General features: G+C 37.9%; 1 protein-coding gene across 3 annotated transcripts in view; it reads right to left on the bottom strand.

The window, feature by feature from the left end:
• Positions 1–18,254, bottom strand: part of LOC123627357 (microsomal triglyceride transfer protein) — a 42,012-nt gene extending 23,758 nt beyond the window's left edge. For 2 of the 3 annotated variants that reach the window (XM_045536882.1, XM_045536883.1), the window contains exons 1-7: positions 17,999–18,254; positions 12,780–12,967; positions 11,416–11,559; positions 5,896–6,003; positions 4,577–4,693; positions 4,136–4,275; positions 1,029–1,179 (exon numbers count right to left, since the gene is read on the bottom strand). In XM_045536882.1, coding sequence (XP_045392838.1) covers positions 1,029–1,179; positions 4,136–4,275; positions 4,577–4,693; positions 5,896–6,003; positions 11,416–11,559; positions 12,780–12,967; positions 17,999–18,059 — 909 coding nt within the window. In that variant the 5' untranslated portion in view covers positions 18,060–18,254. Of the gene's footprint in view, positions 1–1,028; positions 1,180–4,135; positions 4,276–4,576; positions 4,694–4,801; positions 5,077–5,895; positions 6,004–11,415; positions 11,560–12,779; positions 12,968–17,998 lie in introns of those variants that run through there. The other variant, XM_045536884.1, reaches the window with a different exon arrangement.
• Between the last annotated feature and the right edge of the window lie 1,793 nt (positions 18,255–20,047).

Below are 20,047 nucleotides of genomic sequence, written 5' to 3'. Positions count from 1 at the left end.
TAATGTTTAATAACTATGGGGGGATGGGAGAAATCAATAGTCCATGGCATGAGAAAAGATTACTTTCATTAGTTACTTTCCTAAATAATTTCCATCTCCTATGACATTAGAAAATTATTTGCAACATTAAATGATATGTGCAAGAAGAACAAATAAAGGAAGAAACAAAAGTTTGAAAATGATTTTGTGTTTCAAATGCTTGGTTTTTCTTCTAATTCAATTTTAGAAATGAATAAGGAATTACTCTCTTGCCCTGTAAGAAATTTATGGTGTTACTTCTTTATAATTTCACTTTCTAAATGCCAGTCACATCCCAGGGAAGAGAATCTTCTGGGAGGTATACAGAGGGCATGAAGCCAAGGCTCTGCTCTCTTGACAAGAGGTTAAATATTAGGAAATGCTGGACTCTAAAGTCACTTCTGTGACTTAAATACATCACAACTGATTTGTGAAATAAAAAAAATTTCTCTTTGTTGGATTAAAAATGTTACAAGAGAATCTACACTTTGCCCTAAGGATGGACTATCTCATTTCTGTCTGTAATTTTAAGAAGAGGTTGGAGTATGATAAAGAAGTGTTCTCTAATTTAGTCGGAAAGCTTGGTATCCCTTTTTAGTCTTCATAGCAATACTCAGAACACTGGGGTCAGTGAAGTATCTCCCGTGTGGACAAATCAATATGAAGTGACAGAACCTTCAGGGTTCGGCCTTTCTCCATGTTCTTGACACCATACGCTTCTCCTAGCTTCACTAGGCCCTTCAGCCCTTCTGAATTTTAGGTGCAACTTTTGAAAGGCTGCCCTTTGGTCAGAACATTTTTTATTTGACATGAGTAGATGGTAATTATCTGTTCATTATCATGTTATGCATCTTCTTGGGTGCATATTGTAAGACTACTGTCATCGTAACTCCACGGTGGCTGGTAGTTCTTTAGAAACTTCCTTCATGGAATAAGCTGATGCTTTCATTGGAGACAAAAGGAAAAGAGAGTTTTAAGTCATGATTATTCCCACATGTGATCATACTCACAGACGGGCACCTTCTGCACTCGCTCTGGAAGATCTGCCCCACGATGGGAAGGGCCACGTACTTCGAATCCACTGCTTTAACCACGGCTGCAGCCTGCTTGCCAGACACCAGCCTTGGGCCTGCTTCGGTGGTCTTCAGCTCTAATTTCTGCCTGCATCACACATCACGAGCATCTTTTGAGTGAACAAAATACTAATTGCCATTCTTTCGTCAAACAAGATACTAATTTATTCGCATTGCATACAGCCATGTCTTTCAAACTGTGATATCTCCCAAGGTAACTGGAACCTCAAGATAATTATGAAGGCTTTCTAGAGCAACAATTTTATTCAAAGATGTGAACATTTCAGTGCGGATTTTCAAAATATTATGACAAGAGAACACAGAGAAGAAAATTTGCCTGGATGCCAGACGAGATAAGGGATGTCGGCTCTTTTGAATGGAGCCCAGCTTTCTGAAAATGGTATCTCCAATATAACCACATGTCACTTGTTAGCCAAGAAGGTGCAAAAAGCTTATTTTCCAAAAATCGTCTCGATACTAGAACCTTGTCTCTCTGTGATCAAAAGGTGGGGTCTATATCCCTCGCCTTGAACCTGGGTAGGACTCTGTGACTGCCCCCACCAATAGAGGACAGTGTAAGTGACACTATGAGATCTCTAAGGCTGTGTCTTCAGAGGGAATTCAGCACACCATCAGCATGTACACCTTTGGAGTCTTGAGCTGCCATATAAGAAGTCCGGCTCCCTGAAGCTGCCGTGGTGGGGGCCCCGTGGACATAGAGAGAGATGCATGGGGACCCTCAATTATTTGACTCTTCCCAGCCCAAGCACCACATACATGAGCAGAGCAACCTCTGGATAATTCCAGCTCTAGCCAGTGGCTACACCTGAATAACAGATGACTAGCAAGGCCAAGGCAAGCCCTATAACTATGAGAGAGAACAATGCAATCACTGTTGTCTTTTACACCACTAAATTTGGGGCAGTTTGTTATGTAGCATGGAAATCTGATAGGCCTCATAAGCAATTTAAAATACATATCTGACATGAAAATGTAAGAAAACAATATAGATATAAGTATGAAGTACAATGCAAAATTCTACTCCAGATGAGAGTTCAATAAAATTTCAAGTATTTATGATTGGAGGCCCTTCTCCCAAGATTTTGCATCCATTTGGTTCTGACATTGAAGAAGTAATTTTTAAGAAGCAACGGCATAAGGTATAACACACTCGCTGCAAGAAAATGTTTTGTTCTGAATTAAAATCTGAAAATAAAATCTCTTTGATTTGAAATTCCAGTTCTTAATCCTGTTAGGACGATTCTGACAAGAGAAATGGTCTCACATTGAAAAATAAAAAAGCCTTAAATATTTAAATATTATAAGTCACATAAAAATTCTGTCACATCTCTTTACTATGAAACCTTTTATGTTTTTTAACAACAATAATTTTAAAACCTAAAGAGAAAAGGCAAATGCCACCACTTTTTAACCTTAACATTGAAAACATTTGACGGAGAAGTTAGAAACTGGAATTAGAAACTAGAATAAATCAAATAGTTTATCTTTTAAACTTTAAATTCTATTCAATAAATAATGGATTGTAAATGAAATTTTATTAATAAACAGTAAGCATTTACTATGCACCATGTATTGTTGTAGATGTGAAAAATAAAGATGAATAAGTTATAATCACTGTTTTCAAGGAGCTCACAGCTAAAATTAGGAAGCACAATATATACAGTCACGTGCCACATAATGACATTTCAGTCAATGACAGACGACATATACTATGGTGGTCCCGTTAGATTACAATGGAGCTGAAAAATTCCTTTGCCTGGTGACATCATAGCTGTCATGACATCATAGCACTACACATTACTGCCATGTTTCTGGTGACGCTGGTGTAAACAAACCTACTGCAGTACCTGTCATATAAAAGTATAGTACGTACAATTATGTGCAGTACGTAACACTTGATAATAATAAATTACTGGTTTATATATTTACTATATTACACTTGTTATCATTATTTCAGAGTGTACTTCCACTTACATAAAAAAGTTAACTATAAAAACAGCTCAGACAGGTCCTTGGGGAGGTATCCAGAAGAAGGCATTGTTATCGCAGGAGGTGACAGCTCCATGCGTATTATTGCCCCTGAAGACCTTCCTGTGGGACAAGACGTGGAGGTGGAAGACAGTGACATTGATGATCCTAATCCCGTGTAGACCTAGGCTCATGTGTGTGTTTGTGTCTTAGTTTTTAACAAGGAAGTTTAAAAGATTTAAAAAAAAATAGAAACACAGAAAAGCTAACAAGATATAAAGAAAGAAAATATTTTTGTACAGCTGTACAATCAATGCTTGTGTTTTAAGCTGGGGGCTATGACAAGAGTCAAAAACTTTTAAAAAATTAAAACGTTTATAAAATAAAAATGTGACAGACAGCTAAGATTAATTTATTACTTAAGAAATATAAATTGTTTTTATTTGCCATATTCTACTGACAAGAAAAAAAATTAGAAAAATCCTTTCCATAAATGTAGGGCAGTGTAAATGTGCAGTGTTTATGAAGTCGACAGTAGCTAGTGTACAGCAATGTCCCAGGCCTTCGTATTAACTCACCACTCAATCACTGCTCACCCAGAGCAACTTCCAGTCCTGCAAGCTCCATTCAGGGTAAGTATCCTATACAGGTATACCATTTTTTAAGTTTTATATCATATTTTACTGTACATTTTCTATGTTTAGATATGCTTAGATACACAAATACTTAGCATTGTGTTACAATTACCTGCAATTATTCACTATAGTAACCTGCTGTATAGGTTTGTAGCCTAGAAGCAGTAGGATGTACCATATAGCCCAGTAGTAGCTATACTCTAGTAGGATATACATGTAGGTTTGTGTAAGTGCAGTCTATGATGTTCAAACAACGATGAAGTTGCCTAATGACACATTTGTCAGAAGATATTCCTGTTGTTTAACAATGCATGACTGTATACACACACATACGTACAACACATCTATTAATATTTGCAAACCAAGTATAATACTATAACAAAGAATAGCAAAGAAATTAAAAATTTCGGAATATCTTACTTTGATACTATTTTTCCTGAAATGGTTTGTAGGAAATTCAGCCCAAAACTGTGTGTTTCTTCTGCGAGCACAGCTACAACAAAGCTGTCTTCTATCTTATAGGTGGTGGCAAATGAGGCTTTCGAGCTGACCCCTAAGACCTAAATAAATAAATGAATAAGTAGCCATTTTTATAACAAGTAATCAGCTTTTTAATCTTTGAATGGAGTCAAATAACAAATTATCAGTCTACAAGAGCATCCCCTTCCCCCTTCCCCCATCACCCTCCCCTACAAAGTATTTAAACAAGTCTATTCCTTTTTTATATGTGAATCTATAGCCTAAACTTAACATTATAAATGTTTCCAAATTACATTGCTACTTTATGTTTCTCTTATTTTAAATTACTCTCTACAAAATGGAATTATGTGAATGCCTCAAAGAAAGTGATATCGATCATACCTGATTTGGGATTGTAAATCCAGACCTCGCTATTTTGCATGAATCCAAGGCCTTCGTTTTGATCACTTTGTCTTGATGTGCCTGGTAGGTCACTTTACAATCCCCAGAGATGTCTACCTAAAAAGAAAGGCAAGAACATAACGCTTGGAAGTCCTTTTGATTTCCAGTGGGAAGTGGCTTGAAAATTGAGATCTCTAATATGCCATCGGGGACTGCCTTTCTTACCAGCATGATAAGATAAAAAGAAAGGAAGAACTTCAGGTTTCCTGTAGCATGTTGAGTCTTTCTTGTTCTCTTTGGTTGAGTCTTACTAGTGTCTTCTCATTTTGTTCCTTCAGAAATAACGTGGAATTTGCTACTTCTCTGTGTGTCCCGTAGGAACAGGACAAATGCCCCAGCCATCTGGCGAGTGGGTAATCATGTTGCAAGGGAGTTGAGTGTCAATGCTGTATCTAGACTCTGTGTGTGTGTGTGTGTGTGTGTGTGTGTGTGTGTGTGTGTGTGTGTAACTTTGACAAGCTGAGTATGACTAGAAATTCTTAAAAACCTTTGAGATTAATTCAACTCATTATTAGTAACACAAACAATTTGAGTTTAGGCAACTGTATCTCCATACAGACCCTGTTTAGCTTCTCTGAGCTTTCCCCGGAGCCTCTGCCAGTGCCACGCCTGCTCTGTGCCAGCAAGATAACCAACATTCTTTTCGCCCAGCCCTGCTATCAGATGTTCTCACCCACTCATGGGCTGGCTGAATTCAGACTAGGAAACTTGGGTTCCAGGCTTGATTCCAGGTGAGATACTGGGGGATCCACTTAACTTCTCTAGCTTGACCTCAGTTTCTTTGTTTGTAAGATGAAGGGGATTGGTATAGACCTGCATTGTCCCCACATGGACAATGCATCCAAATAATCCATGGCCACTGTTCTCATAGATATGCTCAGGTCCTCCTTAATACAATGAATCAGAATCTGTGGGGTGAATACAGGGAATCTACACTTTTAACAAGCTCCCTAAGGTACAGCGGTGCACAGTAATGTCTGGGCATCAGTGGGATGATCCTCAAGGTTCTTTGCATATCTAACATTCAGTTATTCTGACAGTCCCCTTAACTATAACAGATTCTCATTCTCTTTACACTGTATTTAAGTGATAAAACATTGAGGTCAATGGCAATTGTTTCCTATGCAAATGATGACCCAAGTCACCCTTTCTGAGCATTACCATAGTAGTAACTCTTCTTCTGAATTTCTACAAGTAGAAATCCTTATAAGCCCTGCGGACAAGTAAAATGCTGAATCCTTCAGAATATTGGCGAGTACCTCATTGGCAGTTCCAGAGCTTAACTGGGTCTGAAATAGGCTAGCCAGGCCTCTCTTGAGATTTTGTATGGCCACTGGTTCATTTTGATATGAGTAGAACTCTTTGATCTAGGGAGAAAAAAGGAGAAACACAAATGAAGCAAAAATGCATCATTTATCAAATATGGCAGGCAGGGTCAGACTCTCATCCCTGTTAATTCTGGGAGAAAGAGATCTGCTACTCCTAAGTTGGGATTTCCTTTTTGTGAAAAGAAGCTATGTAAGTTTCTAAGAAGCTGGACCATCAGAGTTTGAAGTTTAGGGAGATTGATGATGACACTGAATATTACAGGCATTGCAGAGGGAAGAAAAGAGCACTGGTAGTGGCTGGGATCTCTGTGAAAAAAAGAAGAATTGTGCAAAGAAGAGAAATCAGGAACATGTTCTTTGAACATGCCATTAGGTTCTCTCCCAGTAACCCTGCTTGAAACAAAAACAAACCAAGGTTTAAAATAACAGCAAATTTAAAAGTTCTTGGAAGAGAATGACAATCACCACCCCGAGACTCCCAAGATGGCGCAGCCTTTGTAGGCTATCACAAGGGCCACACATGGCCATAAGGCCCATGGTCAAAATCTCACAGGGGCAATGTTTGCTTCCCCTCCAGACCATTCCTGTTGGCCTTGGGTAAAAGGAGATGCAGAGAGGTTGGAAGATTTGAGGTTGAGATTGCTACTGCTGCATAACCTGCCCGGGCGCTGCTTTGAGATTCCCTTTAGGAGGCAGGGAAAAGAGGTTGGAATGAGAAGGGTGACTGTGATTTGGCAGCACTAGTAAATGCCTTAGCTTTGTTTTATCATCTTTGCTATTCATAGGCACAGGGATGAGAACAGTGTCTTGTACCATTTTGATAATTTAACCCATGTTTAAGAAACAGGATAAAAGTACGAAGAGAATTTTCTGGAAAGCAGACTGCTATTTTTCACCCTGTACTGACTCCAAACACATCATGCAATTTAGAAATAGAGGATAGATATATCATTTCTGTAAAAGTTTCCAAGGTCTATGGTAATTATAGTTGAGCATTTCTATCAGAAATATCCTGAATGCCTTCCTATTCCTCTTGAAGACAAACCATGACTTCTCAAGCAAAGCTCAGCAATTATGCAACAAATCCAGCTGATACCAATCTGAATAATTCAGTCTACATAAAAACTCTCTCATGCTTTAGAAGAGAAGAGTTTGCCAGAATTATCTAAGCAAGTTGCCTCAAGTCTCTTTTTACTTCCTATGTATACTCTGCCTAGTGATGGATTTACTTTATCCACAATCAGTTTTAGTCATTACACTGGACGAACCTATAAATGTTGGAAGACTGTGTGTCCTGATCAAAAAGGAACTGGAAGAATGACCTCAGTGTCTGAAAATCCACAGTATCATGTTCTCAAACAAATCACTGGCCATGTCCCACACTCGAGCCTGAGTTTATGGTGTTCTATTTTGTAAAGTGGATCTTCTTTAATAACCACAGTGCAATTTCCTTTTCAAATGTTTGGTAGTAGGGTATCTCCAAACATCATGACTATTAGAAGCTGATAACTGGGTCGTTTGAGCTCAGAAACAGTCCAAGGGGCTCACTGGGTGACAAAGGACACACCTATGGCCCATGTCCTTTTGGTTTGAGTCTTAAATACTTTAGAAAGCAAGCTCCGTTTAGTGGGGAGAATAGCCATACCATCATCAGTAGCTCACTTTTCTTCTAGGCTACAAAATGTGCCTGAACTATTTATAAGCTTTTACCTAAAATTTCAGGAAACCCAGTTCTCGGATTTACCCTTCAGACTATGCACAAGGTTAAGTGCTCTGCTATTACTGACACACTTCTATGGATCAAGTTTTGATCTTGACCTCTAGATTCCTCAGAAAATGGCATTAGAGTCATTTTTTTTTTCCTGGTAGGCTGAATGACAGATATAAATTGTGAGACACAAAGAAATTTTTTTCATCCCTTCTATTAGTGAACAAGACAAGTGAACAAGTCTCCTTCTTTGGTATGACTGCTACTTCCGGGGCCAAAATTCTGTTTCTTTAGATTAGAGGAGACTAATGAGATCCAGAGTGAAGACAGCACTGGTATCATCCCAGGTGAGTGTCAAAACGGTTTAACTGAGCTAGCTTGTGATCATTAAAAAATAATAAAAATATAAACTCAGGACTTTGCAGCTCAATCCGCATGGCTGTCGCAGTAATAATCTTAAATTCATTCCTTCACAACAGGAACTGAGTAAGTTTTGTTATATTCAGGCCATAAAGCTGATTTACTTCATTCAACACTGAAATAAGTTCTGAGCATCCACGAGCACAGGGCTCTTACCACACTCACAGCCCTCAGAGCTTCCAAAGAGCACAACCTGCTTACAAACCAAGCTTTGAACTCAAGGAAACCAAATCTAGAAGGAGACTGGGCAGGGTCGTCCGGAGGCAGACACAGTGCCCTTTCCAGCCCCAAATGGAGGGACCGTCTCCTCTTGAAATCAGTGAGCATCGTTCATATTTCTTCCTTAGGAAGAAGATGCCTCTTTCTACACGTTCCTTTACTTTATACAGGTTTTAAAAATAAGAGAAGACAAAATTCCATTAACTGCCCAAACAGTAAAATAAATAAAAATGATCCTAGCAAACAGGGCTTAGTCATCTTATATTTGATATCTAAGACAGAGCATAGCTAGGAAATGGCACACTGGAAAACAAGTAAGGAAATACATAACAAACTCAAAAGCGTTCAATGTGTCCCGTTTCTCGTGGAGGTTCGGTGTATGTACAGGAGCTGTGCTGCCTGAGGTAGAGAGCAAAGCAATGCTTGGAAACAACGCAAAATAAAGTGCTGACTCAGCAGTCACGTGGTTAATTTAATCTACGCAGACAGCCAAAACCAGAAATGGAAATCCAATGATCATCCAGTTAATTGGATCAGTATTTCAGGCTAAAAAAGAATCCGTGCTATAACTTGAGGCATCTTTTGCTTGTCAGTGTTAATCAACTTAACCAAATAACTGTCACGTTTCCAACTTAATTTATGATTTGCGGACAAAACTAGAGTCATGCCCAAACACGCAGAGGAGATGACTGGGCATGAAAAAAAGAAGATGTGCAATGAATGTGTATCTGAGTATTTTGATGGTCTCTCTTTTATAACGTAAATACGGAAACTTCAAACAGGGAAGGGAGAGGGGAGACCTCTGGAAGGACAAAAAGTGCATGCGGATGAACATCTTTGACATCACAGAAATTTCGCGGAGCAAAACTTAATTTGAGCCCGAGGTAGAAAATGCTCTCTAAGGAAACAGACCATCAGCACCTTACCCTGCCCTGTCTTTCATGGTAAGCGGAACTCATAGTTTAAGTAATGATCTTTCTGACAGTTACGTGGCTGAAACTTCTCCTTGGCTTCTTAGTCTCCAGGGTCAAGTTTTATCCAACAAGTACATTATTGCATAACATGTACTTTAACCTGTGGTTACAGGAAATCATCACAAGTCATAGCTGCTCTAGAACTGGCCCATTGGAGTCACTGAAATAGTGAGGTGGCAGTTTCCTCCCAGCCTTTGAACGGTGGGGGTACGGAGTTCTTTCTTGTGTGTAACAAGACTTTGCACTCAGCTGCCACCGAAGGAGCTATAAAATGATTGGTTGTCATTAGGATGACAAATACAATGAATATTTTATGGATTCGAGTGTCTTGTCACATTGGAAGTCCAGAGATGAAAATAACATTTCATGTTGTTAACAAAGTTGAGCCACATGCAAACTAAGCGAGTCAACAGATGCCACGACGTCATTAAGGGTCCCACACACAACCAAAGAGGCTGGCACGTTTCCAGAACTTTCCAGCAAGAAGATAGTAGAACACAGAGGTCTGAGCACAGACTCTGTTTCAAATCCGAGCTCCACCACTTGCCAGTTGTGTGACCACAGGGAAGTTTCCCAACTTCTCTTAACTTCAGTTCTTCATCTATCACAAGAGGATGATAAAGTAGCCCCTGCCTCCCAGGGCTATTAAGAGCATGAGGGACAATTCATGGCATGCCTTCAGTTAGTGCCTGGCACAAAGTAAGTGCTCAGCGCATTTTAGCTACTATTAAGTGAACAATAAGCATGGTTCATGGAGGGGTGGAAAGGCATGGAGGTGATGGGGAGTGGCTGGAATATAAAGAGGAATGGGGATTTTCTCTCCCAAAACCCATAATCTAAACAATGAACAGAAATGACCAAAAAGAAAGTGTAAGGGTCATGAGTGAGCTATAACGTGCTGAGAGTGTTCCAAAGAGCTATGGCTATTTTCAGCTGGCTGGAAGGGTGTGAACTTTATGGAAGAAAAGCCCTGTGAGCAAAGTCTGAAACATGGTAAGAATTTTGACAAGTGGAGAAGGAAGAGAAAGAATTCTTAAAGATAGTGATTCATATTTGGTTGTAGGAGAGGTGATGGCACAAGATTCTTTCTTATGAGTCCCTTTTCAGTACTTTATATAAAAATGTGCATCACAATTAGCAATATAGAGGTCTGAAATTTCTATTTTAAAGTATGTATTTTCATCCTTTATTTTGAATCTAGAAAGTTTAATTTTAGAGATGTGCAGAGTTATAACTATATTGTTCCCTTTCTGTTTTCTTGCTTTGGTTCCCAAAATTAAGCTCTCATCTTTACTGAAGCATTTTTATGTATGTCAACAGAATACCTGTAATTTCATAACCCCCCATATGTAATGGCTAATAATTCACTGATCATAATGGCTTCTTAATTCTAAATATATTGAGACCATTTTAATAGAATAAAACCATAAGTAATATACATTTACAGAAATTTTTGAGCAGATTTCCAAATGGATATTATATAAAGTGTTCAATCATTATTTTAATATTTAAAATGTTTTTCCACATCATAGTTTTAAAATAATCCCTAAGCACTTCTTTATTCTTTATTTTAATATTTAAAATGCTTTTCCATATCAGAGTTTTAAAATAATCTCTAAGCACTTCTTTAAAAAAATCAACTCTACCTTAGACTTGCCATGCCCTTTTAAAACCTTCAACTTTGTACTTTAGCCAGATATTGATATTCTCACAAATAAATATTACTAATCTAAGTTATTAATAGATCATTTCATTCTCATAATTTGTCTACTTTCCTGAATTTATCCAATTATGCTGTGATGATTTACTGTATTCTACTACCTTTGTAATTCTTCCATAAGAAATGCACCTTTTAATAATACCTCTCATCAATAAATAAATACTTGATTCTACTTATAAAGATTTTCACAAAAATAGAAAACATAAATTTGCTAGTATATATGAGGGAATTTGGGGCATTTATTTACTTTGGAAACATTTAACTTATAATATATGTTTATTAGTTCTTGAAAAAAATTCCATTTGCCATAAAAGTAGTGAAAACATGATCACCCCAAAATAATATCTACTGAAGGGAAGAAAAATATGAAGTTGGAGAAAAAAGATGTGAGACCCCCACAATCTTTTTACCTTTCCGTGGACTAGATGAAGGAGTACAGGTCTTTGCAGAGCTTCTAAGTTTTTCTTTCCGAAGATTTCAGGTGGATTTTTTCCTTTGAAGATGCTCTTGTCTCCTCTCTGCTCATTCACACTTTCAACACGTACATCCTTTATCTGGAGTCACAGAAAGAAATTTATTAAAAAACTTTCTGTCTGGTTTCATCAGAGTCTCTTAGGAAATAAAATGGTAAAGGAGCAGACAGGGTTGGCCCTAATTTCTTCTGTCACTTTTCAATTCATGATTTGTAGGAACTGGAAACTCACTTTAAAACAATGGAGAAGGTATTAAAAAATTAGATTTTTGAGTAAGGCAATAATATCGATACTTAAGGAATTCTGTGGCTTCAGTCTTACAATAACTGTGACTTTTAGGTCATTGTCACTCTGTTCATTTGTTTTGTATGGTTGCTCTCTGCCTGATCATCTCACTTCCAGTTCCACTTGTTCAAGAAGATTCCTGCCCCATTTTACCTTATCTGTAAATTTAAAAGTAAGACTAAACAGCCTAATTACTGAATAATGAGGTATATAATGTTCTATTGAGAAATGCCTCAGAGAGGTGGATGATGATGTTTTGATCAAAGTTGGAAAACACAACAGCATTAGAGACATCCAGAAAAGGAAAGATCACTTGGTAAATATATTTCAATGACAGCTCATTACAAAGGACATCAGCAACTGCTAATTCCAAGTATTTGGTCCTGTGTACGTGTTTCACACTTACATGCAGAAAAATAACCAACTTTATGTTCTTAAGAAGCAAATACGGAATCACCATATATTAAAATTGGAAAAGGCTCCATTGGCCTCTCTTCTCAACACATAAATCTAAACCATTGTAACTGTCCAGTTTGCTATCACTCAGGGGAGTATATGGTTCCTTCCTCCAGAAGAATACAGAATAGGTTTACCCCCTCACTGGTAATCCCACCTGTTAGATCAAGGGACTCAGGCACCTCTTAATCTATCTCCTCTTTCAGGTAGAGTGATCCCAATTGTTTTTTACATGAGCTGGAATCTAGACTCCTCACTGCCAGAATATTTTGAATGGATTTTGGTTTAACATTCCTATTAATATGATACGTAGACTTGGACATCATACTCCAGTTGCTCACCAGGGTATACCTTCTACTGCCTGCTTCAACAATTTGGAAAGACCAGCTCACTTTTGATCAGCAAAAACTTCAAAATGGTAGATCTGCTTATGTTAGTGACAGACAACAAACTAAATGGATATCTAACTAAGAACACGAAACAAGTGCTATCCAATGGTCCACTTCCCAAAGACTTTGCTGACATCTGATCTTGGTGCTTTTCTGGTAGAAAATGCGCACCGTGATTTGGATCAGTTGGTCATCGTCACCATGGGGATTCCTCCACAGTAAGACGACGTCCACACTGGATGAAAGTTGGTAGCCCACGCTGTCCTGCAGTTTTCCTTTACCCCGATCAAGAAAAACTTCAGCGGAGTACGTGAGCTCGTACAGCCGGTCATTATTTAAGGAGAGACCAGTTGTGTGACCTGCGTAAAGACAGTGACACAAGTTAAGTTCTCATTGCGTGACACCCAACAGGCCGGGACCGTGCAGTGTGACATCAGTGCGTCCCTCAACCACAGGAGGGCCCAGGGGAGGTCAGGAAATATTTGCCTAGTGAAAGAGGTTCCACTTCTCCATGTGCCGAAATCACTGGCTTGAAAAACATAAACAAACAAGCAAACAAGCTCCCATTTCAGAACACTTCAGTCTGTATTCCTAATCAGTTATCAGACTATCTAAATATTACCCTGGTTGGACTAGAGAATATTTTTTAAAGAAATGCCATTGTATTGCTTTTAATTATGTGAATATGATTTCAAGTAGAGGTCCTACCAGAAACTGCTTTATAAATTTAATAAGAACCACTTATAAGTAACATATTATTTAAATGCAAACAAATCAGTGCCAAAGTAATTTCAAAGGTTAGAAGGCAGTTCTTTAATTTGGATATTTCTGATATTTAAGGAATATCCTTTCAGTGTAATTTACTCTATTAATTAAATTAGCAAATTTTGAGTACAGAGGTACGTCTCAGGGCTACATGTATATAAATTTAAATTAGCTGTGCCTGAGTAAAATGATGTAGCATTACTACATAAAATCTTAGTACTGGCTAAAGTTTGGCAGAGGCAATTTAATATCAAATTGTATGCAAGTCAGTACCGTGAGCCAAGAAAATTGCTATATGGATGAGTTCACACACTCTCCGACTCAGTTTAACTTATCCCAAGGGAACATAAAGAACCAAGTCTTTCCTAGCGATGACTTGAAGTTTATGGTCCTATAAACTCTTTTTGTATATTTTCTATCTATGGCCCTCAGGAGACAGCAAAAAAAGATTTCAGTTTACCTTTCCTCAATGCTAACCAGGTTGCATTGCCCAGTTAATTATAACAGGCAACAGTAACTTTTTCTCCCTCAGAAAATACACATACTTGGAGAGGTGCAGGAAAGGAGGTTGGGGTGACTGGACCACAAGTGAAGCAGCTGAGAAAGGAAGCAAAATTATTTTGCAATGGCAAAAAATTAAGAAAACCTCTGAAAAGTCTTTACCATCTATGCAGCAACAATCTGTTCCACCATCTCCATCATCTACTACAGCACTTACTGCCCAGAGGGAAAAAGGGTCAAAATATATCATCCGTATGTAATGTCCTCACAAAAACCCAGTGGGGTAGGCAGTATTATTAGTCTCATTCTGTAGATGAAGACACTTAGCGGCACAGAGTTTATATAATTTACCCAATGTCATCCAGGCAATTAGTGATGATGAAGATATGATTTGAACTCAGGCTGCCTGGCTGTAAAGATGATGCTCTTAGCTTTACTATATGCCTCTAAAACTTTGGGTTGCATTGCGTTCCTGAGGAGTGAGCCAGGAATTCATTCAATCTTTCCACAAGGCTGTACTTAGAAACCGCTGGGTGGTGGGCACTTTTTTAGACTCTGGGACCCTACCAGCTGACGCATGTCTACTTTCATGGAATTTACATTTAAATGAGAGGGAGATGGGCAATTTAAAAAATAAGCATATAAGCAAATTAGGCAGTATGTTAGAAGTGATAATGAAGAAAACTGAAACAGGAAAGGGGATGCGGATGCTAGAGGAAAGACCTCTGAGAAGGTGACACTTGGCAAAGGCTTGAGGCTGGTCACAGGGGTGTCTGCGGGAAGAGCCTGCCCCTCCTCCCCACCCCTCACGGAGAGACTGGCCATTGCAAAGTCGCTGCAGGGCCAGGGCAGGTGTAATAGCGGAACAGCAGGAGGCCAGAGGGCTGGGATTAAGTGAAGGACACAGCAGAAGGAGATGAGGTCAAATAGGTACCCACGGGTGGCAGGGAGACTTGGGGAGTTGGAGTGAGATGGGAACCCGCCAGAGAGTTTGGGCGATAAAGTTCCATGATTTGACAAACCTTCAAAGAAAGGGGACAAGGATTTTAACAGAAATAAAGAAGAGCCAGGAGAAGGAAGCATGCGAGGGAGTATGCAAAGGTGGACACACAAAACAGGCAGGGCCCCAGGTGTGAGACAGAGAAGGCTGAGACAGTCAAGGAGAACCTTGAGGGAGATGAAGTCTGAGAACGCCCCCTCCAGCCTCCCTTGTCTCCACCTTTGCTGCATTTTAACTGGGGCCTCTGCAGAGGGCTCCAACATTGGCTTTGTGGTCAGAAAAGGCATTTTGGCCAGGAGGCCACCATTTTACGACACCTGTCAAATTGCATGTAGGACATAAAGGGAACACACGTGGTCTTATCTAATCCTCACGGCAATTCTGCAAGGCACGCATTATATGACAGCTGATAGACGCTGTCTGCAAGATCAACCCAACACAGCAAATATGATACAGAATTGCATGCTTAAATTTACCGAAATCCAAGTTTTGTGGACTCCGTGAAGGTTTCTTTTGACTAAAATAACTGAAAACTTGTAGGAAGGTAGCCTTGCTTAAGTTGCAAAGCTTTCTAAACTCTCATGTTGCTCATTTTTTTTCTTATTTTTACTTTACTGGTCAAAAGAATATGAAAAGAAATATATACTAGTCACATACTTGACTACGCCTTGGAAGTGATAAAACACCCATAAGAATAGGTCTTGTTCTCCCAAAACTGTTTCCTGCTTTTCAACAGGAGAGAAAGCCTAAAATGACTCGAATAAGTGGATTGTGTGACAGTGTTGTCCCTGTTATCCTTTCTTCTTTGGTAGGTATTTCTCTGTTTATGTTATTCAGAGATCTGGCATGTTCCATGTGCCACTGCTGACTCAATTTCTGTTTTAGGGTATTGCTCTTCAGAGTATGCATAATGGCATTTTTTTTTTTTTTTTTGGAACTGGTAATAGATAAAACCAAAAGAGAGAGAAATTTTAGCCAAAAAGGAGTCAGCACCTCTTCAATTTGCCCCTTCAAGTGCATTTAGAATTTTTAAGTGACTTAAAAGCAACAAAACTCTTACTTTTGAACTTTCTGAGAAATATCTTTAAATCCTCATTTATCAAAGCTACATGAGGACAATAGCACTGTTAATCGGCTTAAGCAAGAAGACAAAGCAGAGATAAGTTTGAGGTTTGAGGAGGTGTGCAGTGGCAATGAGGGTGATAGGTAACGGAGTTTAAGAATTCAACAGAAAACTATAAGGTCAGAAAAGTAAACTAGTAGAATGAAGGAGGTGAAGGAGGGGGGAAAGAATTGGAAGACATCACACAAAAAAGTGCAGGACTTAACAGCTTCTCTACCTAGATGGGATAAACGTTCTGTAGTGTAACACCATGATTTAATTATAGATTCTTCGCCTGTGATATTGGCATAAGCAGCTGGTACCATAAAGCCCTTCACTTGCTCAGGCTCCTTCCAAGACTTTGGAAGAGGACCCTAGCAAAGGGTACACATGCTATATCTCTTTTTCAGTAACCTTTGCAAAAGTAAGGTATCTTGTAATCTTTTCTCATGGACTCTAAGTTGCACAAGCTTCAGGTTCTAAAAGTCTGAATTTGCCACTAAACTTGTATTCAACAAATAGTAGCTATGTTCCAAATCACATTTTCCCTACATGCCTTGGTCGTGTGTGTGTGTATTTAAATTCTTTATAAGTGCATATGAAATCATCAACTTATCCAATTCCTAGTTTATAAAATGGGGGAAAAAGAGAGAACCCCACAAGAACTGCTAAGTTTCAATTATTTTTCTCAAGATAATCATGATATTATGTTTGATATGATGGTATTTAAATCACTCATATTTCAAATACTCAACAATTTATTTGACAGATAAAATTGTAAATTCTCTATATAATTTTCAATTAGATATGACTTACAAATCTTTACTTTTTTCTTATTAAAAGAATTCTTTCATTCAAGTGAGAACTATATTTTTAAAAAGCGAACATTTTAGAAACTGGTGAAAATATTGCCTTTAGTTCAAAACCCTAAAGTGTGAATCACTTCGGTGAATTTAAATTTAGCCCTCTATTTACTGCTGAAATAATGAACATTGCCTTTTTTCCTTCTGTGGAAATTTTCCATACAAAAAATCTTGAAGAAAACTTTACTTTATGATCAAAAGCCCCATTTATCCCAAACAGGTTTTTAAAGTTTGCAAGTGAATTGTTTTATATCAAATACTTAGAGTATATAGTTTTAAAATGTGTCCTTATCATGCTAAGTTGTATGTTGGATCAATTGATTTTAAGAGTGTATCTTCTTAAAGTACTCTAAAAAGTGATCATTTTACATAAGGCAGCATGTAGAAATACAAGGAATTTATAATCTAGCTGATTTTAAACAGGATTCTATATTAATACATTTCATACAGCTTTTTGAAACCATTCCTCATAAAATGTTTGTTTTCTCTCTTGCCTTTTCTGAGGGTAATAATTTATATGTGTTTTTTTAAAAATCTATTTCATCTTAAAATAAAAACTGTAACTAGCCACACTATTCTTCTAAAGATAAAAAGCCTTATTTCTTAAACCTGTATCATGTAATTTTATTTTCTTTAATTCACTGACTGTAACAATTCTATCACTTTTGAATGATAATGGAATTAAATACGTGTTTTACCATTTCATTCATAATTCTTCCGCAAATTAAAAGCCTTTTTCATTGGGTCTAATTCTTCTTGATGTCACATTGCTAAGCAACTACAGGGAAATTTACGAACTGGATTTTTTTTGAAATCCTCATTTACAATTCAAATGAAGGAGCTGCATTCAGTGTGACCAACTGCAGCAGGTAACAATAGCTGGCAGCACTTTTCCCCCTTTAAAAACTAGACCATGAATGAGAAACTGAAGCAAAACACCCTTGTCTGAGGGACTGAAACTAAAAGGAACCTCTGTTTTCTTAATGTATGTAGGAATTTGAGTTTGGTTTTCATCTGAACCCAAGCTTTCACAATCATCCCAAAGTTACATGGTTTTGCAGATGGTTTAGTGAGAAACTCTTTCACTATTCACACACACACACACTTTTTACCCCCAAAGATTGAAATTAAATTTTAGCAAAAGGCAACACAAACTTACCTTTAACAGAAGCTGAATATGAGGAAATGAAGCAGAGAAAAAGCACAGCAAGGAGAATCATGGTGACCAGCTACCCCTGTTGCATCCAGGTCCAAGCTAGGAGTCACTGAGGAGAGGACTCTTCCGTGGCAGCCAGTGAGGAAGTGACCCTCCTCAGAACCTGTGACAATAATGTTTATCTTTAGGGAAAGGTCAGATTCCAAACTCCAAAATCAGAACCTAAGTTCACCAAAGGGCTCACTATTAATGATTAAACGTAGGGGGGCCTGCAGTTTTCAGTCTATCACTCCTTTTAATTTTTTTTTTTTTTTTTTTGCCCAAAAAGGAAAATCAAAAAGTTTTCACTTTTAAGAGCTAAACCAAACCAGTCTACCTTCCTATAAATGCAGAAGTATTGAGGGACAGACAGTCCAACAAAACTGGTGTTTCTACTTTTCTGCTCATACATAATCATCATGATGCCTATGCTATTAACTGCCTATCTTCTCGTTTCAACACTTTATGTGGGAGGGTACTAAGGATTCTCCAACTCAGCTAAACCTAGTTGAATTTTAGGCTGTCTTATGTGTTCATCTTTGAATTTTTATATTCTTTGCATGCCGTTATAAAATCACTCTGAATTTTAGGATTTAAAGTGTTAAGTCATACTACTGCTAATCATTTCAAAATAATGTTCATTCCTGAAACATAGGTGATTCTCCTTATGTGTGAAACTGTATGAGTTTGGAGCAAATCGGCATTGTTTGTCATTGACATGCCAGTAGACCAAGTGAGTGTGTCATAATAGACCTCTATTTATATCTGTGATAAGAAACACTTGTCTGAGTTCCTGGTATGACTGGATGGAGCCCTGTGCTTTCTGAATTCCATTTCTAGGAAGAGATTCCGAGGGAGAATTCTAGCTCTTAGCACTTTTGCTATAGAATATTAATTAGGAAACTTCTCTAGAATTAAAGTGAATACCCTAGTATGGCCAAGGCTATAAGTAAGGGTAAGTAAAGGACTAACCCTTGTCCCTGGAAACTCCCACGAGAGACCTGACATGAACAAATCCTATTTAAATGAGGTGGCTTAGCGGGTACGTAGGGATGTTTTGGTGAAGAAAGGAAAAAAGTGCTTGTGAGGACTATTTATTTGAATGTACTTGAAAATACTATGGCCACATTTCAGTATAAAATCGGTTCTTAGCCCTCTTGGTCATCCTGACTAAAATTGGTTCTTAAATCTATCCTCGTCACTTTCAAAATGCTTTTCTGAAACCCTAACCTTGAGCTTAGACCTTCCAGACAACCTAGGTCAAAGATAGCAGACTTGATAGGGTCACACAATGAAATACAAAATTTAAAAATCTCTAAAATTAAGTATGTTTCCTCTTAAATTGTATCCTTCCATAAAGAACTAAAAGATGAAAATTGTTCTTATCTTCTATTGAGATTAGAACTTCATTTGCTATCATGAGCTTTATATACAAATTATGGTTAAAGTAGCTAACAAAAATCAATTGTTTGGTTGGGAATATCGCCTTAAAGTTATAAATATGAAGTTTTCCTGGGATTAACCAGAAAAGGCCATTCTTAGAAAAGTAGCTTTGTTAAAATATGTAGGTTTTTATGAGTCATAGGGATTATGAATACAAGGTCATGTGAAAATGCTTTATTGCTTTCCATTTCAGTGGTTTCTAAGGGTTCCCACAATTTCTGCATTACATACATAGGGATGTAAAACCATTATAGTCACTTACACTTTACTTACACATTTATTTAACTTAAGGACTGGTTTGCATCTTATTTGATTCTATGAGAACTGTCTCTCCTATTTTCATCTGAGTTACGTAGACCTTTAATGTTTGTGGTTAGACTATGTGGTACATGACACGTGTCCCTTCGGGTAAAGTACTATTCGTTGTCAGGGATTTACCAGAGTCCAACCAGTAAAAGCCATAACATGCTGTTTCATTGGAGCATTTGGTTTCCACTAGAAAACTCCTGTGAGTCACTGTATTAAGTAGTCATTTCAACACAGGATGTTCAAATAAGGTGAGTTCTGTTG

The sequence above is a fragment of the Lemur catta genome, chromosome 24, assembly GCF_020740605.2.
Source record: "Lemur catta isolate mLemCat1 chromosome 24, mLemCat1.pri, whole genome shotgun sequence".
NCBI classification, from domain to species: Eukaryota; Metazoa; Chordata; class Mammalia; order Primates; family Lemuridae; genus Lemur; species Lemur catta.
The sequence above is the reverse complement of the archived record's forward strand: the minus strand, read 5'-3'. Positions and strand labels throughout refer to the sequence as shown.